The 14,655-nt window shown below is 24.9% G+C and overlaps 1 protein-coding gene across 3 annotated transcripts in view; it reads left to right on the top strand.

Moving 5' to 3' along the window:
* Positions 1–14,655, top strand: part of LOC112686051 (lachesin-like) — a 200,326-nt gene that overhangs the window by 167,700 nt on the left and 17,971 nt on the right. For 2 of the 3 annotated variants that reach the window (XM_025558159.1, XM_025558157.1), the window contains exon 3: positions 3,442–3,587. In XM_025558159.1, the coding sequence (XP_025413944.1) occupies positions 3,442–3,587 (146 nt within the window). The remainder of the gene's footprint in view (positions 1–3,441; positions 3,588–14,655) is intronic. The other variant, XM_025558158.1, reaches the window with a different exon arrangement.

The following is a 14,655-nucleotide window of genomic DNA, read 5'->3' as shown; positions in this document are numbered from 1 at the left end:
AAATTATTCAATATTAATTACCTATCATATGCGGTTTACGCTATGATAATAGTCGAATCATCCATAGATGTTACTAACTTAAGTATACTTTATTACATGTAATAAAGATTTATTAAACTCAGTGATTATGGAAATACTTTTAATTTGATCTGTTTATAATATTTAATATATACATATATAGAATTTATTGTTATTATAACGATGTATACTTGTTTATGTACATTTTATATGTTAACACTCAAAAATAATGTACTTATAAAATAAAGATCTTCTTTATTATAAAAGAAAAAATAAAGGTAGTAAATTTTGTACTATTACTAAGTTCATTATACACTAATATTATAATAGATATTTAAATAAATACAATTATAATGACGTAACATTACAAATTATATGTCTCATTCCAAAAATTACATTTATTTAAATAAGAACAAATAAATATAATTATGTTTTCTATACTACAATATTATTTTTTCTCGTCTCATCTTCATAAATAAAGACACTTAAAATGGGAGGTCACATAGAAGATGAACGTTATTAAATTTAATTAAATCTATAAATTACAAATATTGTTTATAATAAATGTTAACAATAAATTATTAATTAAATAACAATTAATATATTCTACAAAATTTTTATGATTTCACAACAATTGTAATAGGTACGTGTCTAGTTAAATGATGTAATATATTTTATGTTTTATATAAATTTACTTGACCTTTTAGAAAAGAAGGCTACTACTGTATATTTATTAATTTATGGCACTGGTATATATTATTAAAATAATATAAGAATTTAATAAGTATGAATAAATATACTTTAAATTAAAATTATATTGATTTTATAATTGAAGGTTGTAAGCTTAATTTGTGTTAACAATATTTATATGTATTATTAAGATATTAATTTTATTTTATTTACTGTAGGTCTTATAACTATCTCACAAAAATATATTTAAATAATATTCATAATAAATTATAATTAATACATTTTAAGTAGAATTTGTAGTTCAATTGGAATTATTATTTTATATGTCACCTCAATATTCTTAAAATAAAAATTTACAAATTAACTCTGTAACATTTTTATTTCATTGGATTAAAATTTATATTAACTTGCATAAAGTTTGATAACAATTAATCTTAATGTATATTGTATTTTAAAAAACATACAGTATGCAAAAATATTTATCTATTTAAGTTTATACTAAAAGGAATATACTAAAACAAAACTAAACAGGGCAGCTATTTCCATACGATAAACTCATGATGACATTTTTTCTAGATTTTTCATGAATCTATAGTTCAATTTTTATGTATTTATTACGCATAATCAATATAATCACTATAATTACTATATCAATTTAATCACCTATCAATATAATATAGTCAAGTATTATAATTCAAATTATTATTATTATTATTATTATTATTATTATTACACTATATTTATTTTAAAAAGTAATTTTAATTGTACATAAATATATTAAGAAATTCAAAAGTTGACAAATTCAATAGAGATTGTCGACCTCAAACATTTTGCAATTTATTCTACCCTCAAAGGATTAAAAATACCCAATTTGTAATATTGTTAGTGATGATTACCACTGACAACTTATAAAAAATATTTACAGTAATTGTGAAATAGAAAAAAAAATTTAAGCAATAAGCAAGCTGAACAAAAATTAATTATACAGTATCATGACAAATAGTGTTTTTTTTTTTTTTTTTTGGCGCGAGACAAGTAAAAATTAACGCATGGGGCACGCTTATAAATTAAATCAGACGTTTTCAATTAAATTCACGAAAGTTTGTTTTCGAAACATGTGTTTTTATGTGCAAAGGCCCCGTGGACATTGGTTTTCGAAAAGGGATCGCTCCACTACAACGGTCGGGGAATACAGGAGGTGGAGGAGAAAACGTAGAGACTGCAGAGTTAGCAGTTGGTGGCGTGGCAGTGGTGGCGAGGATGGCTCCCATAAATCAGAATACTCGTTTTCCTACCCTTTAATTTGCCCAATGTGTATATGTATACCCTATCGCAATTAATTAATGCGGTTATCGGTGGTCGAGTGCGAGCGTACAGCGGCAGAACAGTAGCAGCTTCTCGTGGAACACGGTTTCTCGCGTGAGGGATTTGTTATTTCAAACATTTTTACTATAATTTTATCTCTCTCTCTTTCTCTCTTTCACTGTATACCCAATCATCCATTACGTAACAAACTTAATAAATCGGCTCAAGTGCGCACATATAAATTTCGATCAAAATCAAACACGCTTTAAGGATTCTCTGTCGCTGTACCATCCGATAAACATTAAATATAACAGTGGTCTACACAATTTCAAAGATTATTGAATCTCAAATTATTATTATCTCATCTTCTATTCGATTTGGTCCTAATATATGTCACTATGTGTGTAAATATATTTATTTTTTTAATTATATGTGTGTGAAAGTGCATTCTGGCCAAAATAATACCAATCGTTTGCGCGTTGAACTCTCTTTGTATTACATATAGTTATAGAATCGAACACTACATAATTATAAAATATTATCAACGTGCGATATATTATACATTGATATTTTCCTTGATGAAATTAGAACTCAAAAAGTTTAAGATAATAATTTACTATGATTTACTTTTATGTTATAAACAAACATTTCAACACAAATATAAATAAGGCATAAATACTCGTATTAATTATTTTCAGAAAACTTAATACGAGTATATAAATATATATACATCGTATATAAAAATAAATAATTGACGTTAATTTAAGTATAAAAATAATCGTAAGTATTCTGACAATTATATTAACAATTAAACAATATGGTAATACACATACTTAAGTATGTATATTGTTATGTATTGTGAGCTAATATAATAGAAACATATTATATTATATATAGCTACTTTAATAATAAACTAGATCATAAATTTACTTTTAAATATAAAAACAGTATTGATATGGACTTTCCTTAAACTTTGTATACTTTGTAAAATTATATTTATTTAAACTATATTATAATATATTGATATGACACACATTCATCTTCTTATGATAAATTAAAAACGGGATTTAATTTACCATACTACGCTCACTGATTTATAACTTATTAAATCAAAGGATACGCCCAAGTTAAAAATAAAAACTACATAATATTAAATATTATGAAGTTATTACATACGAATCGGTTGTCACGTACTGTTGAGCCGACACAAAATTAACTAATTTACTGCCCTTGGTCGAACATAACAAACCAAAATGGAAGAAGAAAATAATTTTATAAATTGTGTCCCTTCCGAAGGGAAGAAGTTGCAAAAACACTTTAGAACAATATAAGCTTTTTTTCAATTTACCATGGAGACACTCTACGTGATTTAATAATAATACAAAATGACCGTTGTCGATAATAATCGTATATTATTGTATGTTTCAGTGATCGGTTTCGAGCCAGATTTCTTGTTCCCGTTGGAAAACGTGACTATTGCCCAAGGCCGTGACGCGATATTCACGTGCGTGGTCAACAATATCGGTGGTAACAGGGTGAGTGCTCCTCCCGAAGGCGACTTCACACCAGCCAGGGTCGGTATCAGTAACAATTGGTGATAAAAAAATATGAAATAATTCTTCGCACCACGGCTTCGTCTATCTTCACAGCGCTGCACAATTTTCTCACCTTTTATTTTTACACACACACACACATATATATATATATATATACATGTGTATGTGTATATATGTATTATAATCTACTTTTCACACAGACTATTATATTAACTGCACCCTGTTAGCTCTATGCACGCAGAGCATCGAAAGGCGATCATTTTACAGTGCACTTATCGTTTAGAAACACATTACAATTTGGGTTGATATGCGAATTAAATACACACTCTCACGCTCAATTAACATGTGTTAAAAATTGAACATGTTAAGTACTGTTTAAAACTATGAACGTATATTTCTGAAATTATAATTTTCTTTTACGAAATTTTTCTAGCGTCCATATATTATGATTTTTCTACTCTTCTCACTCACCTTTTTTATTTTTATTTATTTTTTATTTTTTTAATACAATCTTCGACTATTTCTTAATGTCATGCAATTAGAACTATCCTCTTTTTTTTATGATCCTTATTATTTTTCTTTTAATAATACTCGCGTGTCGTTTTTCATAACAAGTTTTGTCATACAAAACTTTTGTATCGATATTTTAAAAGCCAATTCGGTATTAATAACTGTTTTAACTATGTATGATATAACAAGACAGTTTTTCTTATAATAAATATTATTTAAAATTGAACAATTTCAAGTATTTCAATTTCACACACGTACAATTAATATAATTTATTAATACAATATTTATATCATGTACAATTAAAAATAACGATTCAAACAAAACAACTAAAAACAAGATAATTTTAAATGAATTTTAAACAATAATTCTTATATAGTTCTCGAAATATATATGTAATATTTTAATCATTTCGTATGTTGGATTCATCTTAAATTCAAAATTTCTTTAAAATATATTTAATCATCTACTTATTTTCGAGTTCAACTAGTTAAATATTTTTGATTTTTCTAAAATATATGTTTTACATGTCAGACATAGCAAAATTCCAAAGTCTAGTAAACAATAATTTAAAGATAAATTATAATAGGTAAATAACAATTTTAAAAACTATAATGATTTATATTAAATATTTTATAATTCATATATACATTTAATATTATCAGCATATCTATCAATATTTGTCTCTAAAATATATCTTGAAATAATTATAAGAATAGATGTGATTTATCATATTTTTATTGTCTTCGAAGTTTCAATAACTAAATCATAGAATTTTTGATTTTAATAAAATATTCTTTAATTATTTGTGAACGAAATTTATCGTACAGCCATCTTTAATATCGGCTAATTTTATAATAGTGATTATATTTTCAAATTCTTAGAAAGTCGTGGTTAATATTTTTTGATAACTAAAAATAGATTTCCGTGTTCATAAAAAATTAACAGAATCCATATTCGTGATTTTACTTATTTATGTTTAATTATAGTTCAAAGACAAAATTCTCTGAAAAAAATATATTAAAAATAGACATCAGTATACAATGGTTTTAATATTTAGATACATCATAGATATAGCAAATTAATCTAACCATCAACATTTAATTATATTTCCAGAAATTACGTTCAAATTTTAGTAACATAATCACTAAATGTTAAGTTTTAAAATACATGTTCGAAATTCGTTCAGAAATATTTTAACAATTATCCAACCCACGTAAAATAATCGCCATTGAATAATATTTCTTCGGTATTTTCTTTAGAATTATAAAATACTTACCTAGTTGTAGTGTAAAATAATACTTATTGTAATATAAAAACAATTAAATAAAATGTATATACATATATTCAATATAATTTAAATCATATTGACCTGATTAAATTATAATGATAAGAGCTTATAATATATAAATGTAAAATATAAAAGTTTTATTCATATTATTTAATAATTGATAATAAAAAATCCCCATTTATTATTCTATAGGCAATATAGTTAAAAATGTTGTAAACATTTTTTTTAAAAATATGGCAACTTAATGTTTATAAAATAACTTATTAACTAATATTAGTGCCACAATGATAGACATTTTGTAATTTATATTATTCCTATTAATAAATGAATATATTCTGATATTTAAGTAAATATGCATACGTATAAAAATTTATCTTAACTTAATGAACTCAATTTGAATATTCCATTCAATATTAAAAACTGATCTAAGATGCAACTATTTACATGGATAAGTACTTTTAATTAATTTTATTTTCACTACAATGAAAATCGCACATAAAATTAAAAATTGGAAAAGGAATTTGTAACATCTTAATGTTTTAATGAAAATATTCATGTGTAAATAAAAGCTAAAACATATTTCAAAATAAACGAATAAGCTCTTAAATATTACACATTTTAAATTATTGAATCTAATTTAAACTAATTTTATTTTTCGATTAGTTATTCTTATATTAAAAAAAGACAAATATTTTAATTATAAGCTAATAAATTATTCAGAAAGGTTCATATTATTGTTTACATTATGTATTTACAAATCTTAAAATTACATTTATAATGAAAAATTCTACCGTACTTTAGACCTGATTTTTCCAAAACATACTTAATTTTAACTACATTTTGAAAGTAAATAAATAAAAATCATAATAGTTAAAGCTACATGTAAAAGAGTAATGTTAAGTTGTAAGTTTAAAATAATAACGGTTTCTATGAGCCTAATTATATCCAAATTAAATTTCAGAACATTGATTGAACATTTATTGTTTAAGAAAGAATTTTATTTGCTGACTTCTCGAATTGTAGATTGGATTAAATCAATCATTTAACCATACTACATAAAAAGTGCATAGCAAAATTTTAATATTTTTTTGCCCAAAATAATAAAACTCAAAAAATAAAAACATTTTATTTGAATGATCAAATGTAGTCATGGCATTTTTATTATCATCCAAGTTTAACTATTCAATTAAAATCTCTAGTATATATTGTATAAATGTTGTTTAACTATTAGTTAAATAATAAAATAATAATAACAATTACGTATTAATCTTGTTCGAAGAATATAAAAGTCGTCATTAAAAAGGATACATGTGGTTGGGACATTGGTTTTGTTAATCCCCATCCCCGTGGAATGTGCTCGGAGTTTCGTAATTATTTTACGCCTTGAGAAGCAATGGCAGTAGTCAAAAAACCTCTTTCGTAGAGTATTAACAATCTTTCATTATAAACTTCCCAAACACACTGATCCGCTTATCGGCCCATGCATCACCGGTTACCAACGATCGCCGTGATCGGATTTGAAACGAAAACTTCCCAACTCTGAAATCGGAACAAATCATGGACGAATAATTGCAGAGGACGTCTTTCTGCTTCTTCTGTACATCCTATTCCTCCACATTCTATCTTAACAAACCATATTTCACCGCCTCAGTCAGTTTGCCCTGTGCCCTTGTGAAAATAATCTCCTTGCCACTCAAATAAACCGCTTTAGACCTGGTTGTTTTTCCATCAATAGTATATTATATGAACCAGTCTTTTGTAATTAAGTAAATCACAAAACCATCAAACAATGTATTTGAGTACTTATAATACTGATTGATTTCCGTTAAAATTACGTTTGTAATAATACAATTTATGGTATTTATATTTAATTATAAAAATAAGATTATTTTTTAGTTATTATCCATAACAATTATAGTTATAATCATAATAATTATGATGAATTATTGATAAGAATTCCGTGTTATCTAACTGAATTTTTTTTTTTTTTTATTAATTTATTCAATATCGATAAAATTATTATTTTATAAAAAAAAATAGTTCATATAGGAATAATAGTAATAATAGATTTCAAACCAAAAATGAAAATTTCCAAAACAATTATAAATTATAAATATCCTATATTTTCTTATCTTGGTATAAACTATGTTTAGAATATAAAATATAATACAGTTTGATATGTTATATAATATATACCATATGAGTATCAGAAATATTATTCACCAAAGAAACAATAAAAATATTAAATATAAAAATAAATTAAAACCGAAAATGTATTTTATGATACGTAACGAATTCAGGGTTAAAAGTCCATTAAATATAACTAAAATTATAACAAATATAATAATTAATATACCGAAAAATAAAAAAATTAATTCAATCATAATTTATTAAGAATGAACAATACCAAATCATAGTTTAAAACCTAATTCCACATTTATTTTAACAATCCAATTAATCATTAACATCATAAACTCAAATATAATTTTCTATATTAATATTTATAATAGGTATATAATAAATTATTAAAAGAAGAAACTATTTCAAATTCAAAAATAAAAGTAAATAATATTGTAAATGGCATTAACACTAGAAACCAAAGAGTAAACACTATATTCAGAGAACCCAATATTATTTAACTTATAAACAAAATGTTGAATAATAAATATTATGTGCATAATTATATTTTAAATTATCATTTATTTTGATTTCTCGTTAAAACATAAAATAGAGGGTTTAAGTCAAAAACACATGAATATCAGATTAGTGTGCAAATTATATGATACATTTTTTTTATTCGTGTACAAAATTGCTTTATTTTTAACATTTTATCAACTGCAATTTACATAATTTAAATTATACAAAAACTATTGACATTCGAATGTTTATTCAATGTTTGACAATTCAATCGATTGAATAGTTTATTTTGTTTTGCGTTAGCAAAAAAAAAAAAAAAGCAACAGAAAGATGTTTGTTTTCAACTGACAAAGATACTGTTCAGTCGAGGTGTAATCTGAGAAAAAACAATATCGTTGGCAAAGGTGACCTATTGAAGATACAAAAAAACATTTTGACAATAAATGTTTCCCACCAAGTAAAGAATTTTTTATTGCCTCGAATTCTCAAAACATTCGTTGTTTTTATACAATGGTCAGCAATTGAAGAATACTTTACTCGAATCACTGAACGATTTGACCATTTATATAGAGTGTTTCTAATTAAATTTTATATAAAAAAAACCAACTTACATTTCATTTTATCAAAAAAATCAAATCTGTGTTTATTTGAGTTTATCAAATTAACTTATTGTTTAAATAAAAGTAATAATCATAGGTACTATTAAAACCATATTCATTATATTATGACTAGGACTAAGAACTTGTAGGAAAGCACATTTTTTTTTTTGATGATTGTAAAACGTAGCTTTGTAAGTACATAATTTGAAATATGTAACTACAAATCCATTATGCAACTTTTATTTAGCATTTTTGCATTTTTTCATGTTTTTAATTTTTTAGGTCATTTTTGTGCATTTTTAGGTCATATTTTCCTTTTTAAGTTAATTTTTTGGTATTTTTAATCAACTTTTAAAGACTAAATAAAGTACCCGAAACTAAAAATATTACAGTTTTTTTTTATTATTTTAACAAAATAAATACTAAAATATACTACATATAGAAAAATCAAATTCGATCAAAATTTTTTTTTTTTTTTTAATTATATAAACACTTATTTATGCATTTATTAATGCACTTATGTATAATATCCTGTACCTAATATTAATATAAATATAAAAATTAAATTAAAAACCATTTTATACTATAATATTTGACATTTTATATTGAATTTCTTTTGAATTTTAATTGCATTTTTTTGAATTTTAAGTGCATATTTTATTGCATTTTTTTGACATTTTTAATGCATTTTTAAGGTTCTTTAGTGCATTAAATTCACAGCCCTAATTATGACATTACAACATTAAATTATAACAATTTTTCTATAACCACAAAACTAGCTTAGACTTAAAATTAAATGTATGCAAAAATCATCAATAATTGTAAATGTAAGATTGAATATATGAAACATTTTATGCTCAGTTTTCATTTTTCTTTATATTACATTCAAATATCTTATATTAGACAACTTTAACAAATTGCATTTGCACACATTTACATTTTTTTTTTATATATATAATACATTGAAATAAATATTTAAAATATAAAACTTATGTATTGAATTATTTAAATAAACATGACAAACTAATTCATATTTATTTGAAATATTTTAATATACTTACCTCTGTATGAATTATAAAAGTATTTTGTTATATCCTTACTAATATTAATACTATTGGTTAATATTAAAAACATTTTTTGTATGATTATTATGATTATATGCATATATAGTAATATAAAGTAAAAAAAAAAAATCAATAAAATGTATATTATAATACATTAAACATGTAATACAATAAGCATACAATAAACTATGTAATTTAGCAGTTAAAAATCTGTAGATTAAGATTATATAATTCTATAGGAATAGTTTCAAAATAAATATAATACAGGAAATATAATTTAAAGTTCCTCAAATGTATTAAATGTAAATAACAATTAAAAAACAATAAATTTATGAAATAACCAATCCATTTCAAGGACGGCATATAGACCAAAGTGCATTGCTATGATTTTTCTTTTTTATTGGATTAAAATTCTTAAAGTATACATTTTAATTATTTGTTTTTCCTTCATTTCTTAAAATCTTTATACAAATTTCACGAAAAAATTTTTTTAAATAACATTTAAATACTTATAGATATGTTTATGATCATTAATAGTCATACTATAGCAACATTCAACAATTATAATTATATCATTAAGTAATAATTGATGGTATAAAATAAATAAAAAAAACTTACATAGATAAACTAAACTAATTTAAGAGTATCAAATCATAATTAATTTTTAACAGATTTTATAATGCAAAATAATTTTTAAATAATTTTAACTAAAAAAAATATTCATGCGTTAATTATCAGGAGTGATACCTGAAAAAATAAAATATTTTTTAATCACATATAATATTTTTTCTATAATTTTATGGTAAATAAAACATAAAAAATAACATTCATAATCATAATAATCTTGACAATGATATCTTTTTTACCCTTAACTTTATAATCAATCAGTAATGATCATTATAAATACATTTTTTAATGAATAATTATATACACATTTTATAAAATAGACGGTGAATTATTATCAGATTATGAATAAGTAATTAAAAATAAAATAAATATATTTGATATGATCTAAGAATGACGATATTAATTGTAATATTAACTGTTAACTTCGACTAGAAAGCAGCAACTCAATTTTGTCATAATAGCCCATAAATTAAACTGTGATAATATCATTGTTTGACCTTTACTTTTTGACTTTTCAGTATTAGTTTAATGAATGAAGTTAGAGTCCTGAACCCTTTATATTAAACTATAAAATAGTTTATAATTTACAAATTACTTATAATAATAACCATAAAAAGTTCTTACTTTAATAAATAATATCTACAATGTTTTTATAAATGTATTAATACTTAATGTGTTATTAATTCAAGTAAATAATATATGTCAAAAAAGTTTTAAGCTTAGTATAGACTATTACAAAATGTATATTGAAATTTTTACATAATAGTATAATGTACATTTTCTGATTATTATCACAATAAAAATAAAAATTATTTTTTATAAATTCTGAGAGAAAAAGAAATTTATTGGTTTTACCATGATGTGTTTATTTTTTTTTGTCTGTAAATAACATTTAAATCAGAAGAAAAACTCCGATCACCACCAACTAAAAAGTAAAGATTGAAAATGGATTCAAGCTGGTATTTTTGGAGGCTATTTTATAAATTTCTCAATAGTTTTTTAAATAGTTGTGAAAATTAGAAAAAATTAGAAAAAACTTAATATTTCATCACTCACCATAAATAATCACATATTATTGATTCACGCACTGTTTTTTTTTTTTTTATTCTGTGTACATAATTTCAACCAAAAGGATTGCTCCTATCATTATAAACACAAGTGATTCTTATTTGGATATATTGCATATTTAGTGCTTTGAAACCAATCGTCTTATACGAATTTTCCTATAGTTTTTCAAATAATTGCGAAAAACTGACAATTTTTTTAAAAATAAGTTAAAATTGAATTCAAAATTCCTCATAAATTACTGATTAAATAAAAATATGAACTTAATATCAAAAAAAAAAAAAAATGCTGTATGTTTATATATTATATTTTGAAAAAACGATAAAAATCACAAAAATCTGGTACGTTTTTGTAATCAAGAAAATTTTAAGGCTTGAAAATTAGATAACTAAAAAAATTTTCATGAGATTTTCTTTTTAACCAAAAAAAATGAATTATAAGAATTTCAAAATAAAATTTTGATGAAATCGGATTTAAAAGAATTTCTTTTTAACGATCATCTTTAAAAATATAAACTGATCAGGTAAAAAAACGACTCTAAGTGAAAAGGGTCCTAACCCGACCTATTTTCGCTCATTCACTTATAGTCATTTTTTTGATAGCAACAGTATATTGGTTTTAAATTTAAAAAACTAATACAGCAATACCATTTGCCAGTTCAATCATCTCGCCTAGGAACTTCACATTTTTTTTAAAATGATTTTTATCGATATTTCGCGTATCAATTTATGAATAAATTGTTTTACTCTACTCCTTCACTATTAAAATTAACTTTTCGGTGAGACTTCATGAATAATCTTATGTTTTAATCAATAAATTAATTAAAATCAAACCTTAAATAGTAAACATTTTAAAATATAATTTCTTACCTTCGCCGTCGATTAAAATGATACAAAAAAGTATATCAACAAAGACTGAACAATCTTAATATGTAAAGGCAACATGACAACTAATGACTACATTAAATTATTTAAGATTTATAGAATACATGACATGTAAAAATAAGCCTAATAAGAAATTTACAATTTTATGACGATGGGGTAATGATGATTTTTAAGAAATATAATAATTTAAAAAAAAATAAGAAAATAATTATTATTCTTAACATACCACTAAAACGAAATCAACTATAGCAGATTAAAATTCATTTATAATATTGCAAGCATATTCAAAATTATTATTTTTATCATAGTTTCAATTAAATTTCGCTAGTTTAAAAACTTGTGTTTTTCATAAGTTATCATTAGTACTATATTGGAGATAATCTTAATAATTGAATTACTAAATCTATCAAACCAATTTTATTTATATTTATAATTTATAATTTTCCAATCAGCATTTTATTTCGATATCGCGTACACTTATTCACCAATAAAATTACATCATCACGGTTTCAGTCTCTTAATCGTTTCAGACGACTCCTATCGTATTAAGTTTTTAAACATTCGTATCACAATGTACTTCTTTGCGTCTTCAGTCGTTTGACTGGTTTTCTGCAGTTCTCCATGCAGGTCACAATGTACTATATTTAAAATATATTATATACATGATATAAATGTGGTGAAGGTGAAGGTGGTCAGTGGCATTATTTTGAGTATCTCTCATTAGAAAATTGACCAAGAAAATAAATTATCTACAGTCATGAAAGGTCTCTTTAATTTTATCAGATTTCCAAAACTATTTCTTTAAAAAACTTAGGGGTAAAATGTTCAGAAAAAATTAAAATCCAAATCCACGTTAGAAAAAAATTACAACAACACCGTATTGATGCATTTAGATAATATTGCGTCTGATGACAATATTATACAAGCGCTTCCCATTTCTATACCCAACACCTTCATAATATTATATTTATATTGCAGAATCGTTTGGCGATCAATAAATAAGTATTGACCCAGTGTACATAATATTTAGTTTTTACTTTGACACAAATAAAAATAATATAGTTATAGGTACTATAGTTGAATTTAATTTCTCGGCCATTAAAATGTCTGCACTAGAGTATTCACCCCCTTGAACACCTACTTCTTCTTGACGCTATACCGTTCACATCACTTCTCATCGCGCTTCTCGCTTTACCCAATAGCAGCCAGTAAATACCGGTAACGCGAATGATGAAAAGTGTGGTCACGCGGGGGTGTTGGACTACGAAGGGGTGGACGAACGAACCACAAACGCGACTACGAATATATATTATGCACACGCGTATTATGTTTCGTGCCATCGGGGGCTGTATTGCACACTACGAGTGGACTACTTCTCCAAGCAAACGTACATTTATACTACGACGAATCCCGATATTATACAAGTACTATTTTGGCTCGCTGAAAGGCCGTGTGCGTCGTGCATTGTGTGTTGGTCTCATTATGATTTCGAGGCGCGCGCGCGCGCACGCATATGATGTTAACGCGAGCATTGTTGTCGGAGGAAAAGGGAAACCCTTTTACACGCGTCTTGGTGGTGTTAAGGGACAAGGGGGTCGTGATAGGGGTATGATTGGGGGAGGATGTTTTTAGCTCGCGAGTGTGCCACCCCGACAAAGTGGATCGCCGCACCGAATCGTCTCGTCAACCCCTTCACGTGCTTCACCGAAACCACCATATCCCGTCACCCATCCTTCATTCTACGCCAAAACATTATTCATAGCCCCCAACCCCATCCCCACCAATCATCCGGTGAACACTACGTCTACACGACGGACTGCACCGAAACATATTCAATCCTCTCTCATGTTCACCGACAGACGGCAAATTATTATTGTTATTATAGTTGTTGTAGTTGTTGTAATTTGGCCACCGTTTACGTAACATATTCGCAATGTCGACGCCGACGACCATTAACATTGGACACGTCATTTTGTCGACCATCATCCACCGTATCATCCGAAACATCAGCTCAAAAAACATGACGGAGTGTGCAAATATGAGACGTGAGGATTTTCACGGTTATTGCAAAACCAAGAATCATAGATTGGCTTAAAACAATTTTGGTGCGGGGTAAAAAATCGAAAGCAGTGACGACAAATCATCGCAAGCGAAACTCAGTGTACCATCATTTTCAAAAGTATCAACAGTGATATTCAAATATATTTCTGTCTTTAATACAACCTAAAATCGAATGTAAATAATTAGTTTTGAATGTTACAATTTGTAAACTATGCAAAAAAAAGAAAAGCAAAAAAACAACATCTAAAATTATATTTAACTCAAAAATAGCAATGAAATACAATGTTTCGTAGACCCAGGACCATTTACTAGTTATGGATGTGCTAACGCATGTACGTATAAGGGAGAGA

The sequence above is a fragment of the Sipha flava genome, unplaced genomic scaffold (genome assembly GCF_003268045.1).
Source record: "Sipha flava isolate LNK unplaced genomic scaffold, YSA_version1 2_pilon_pilon, whole genome shotgun sequence".
NCBI classification, from domain to species: domain Eukaryota; kingdom Metazoa; phylum Arthropoda; class Insecta; order Hemiptera; family Aphididae; genus Sipha; species Sipha flava.
The sequence above is the reverse complement of the archived record's forward strand: the minus strand, read 5'-3'. Positions and strand labels throughout refer to the sequence as shown.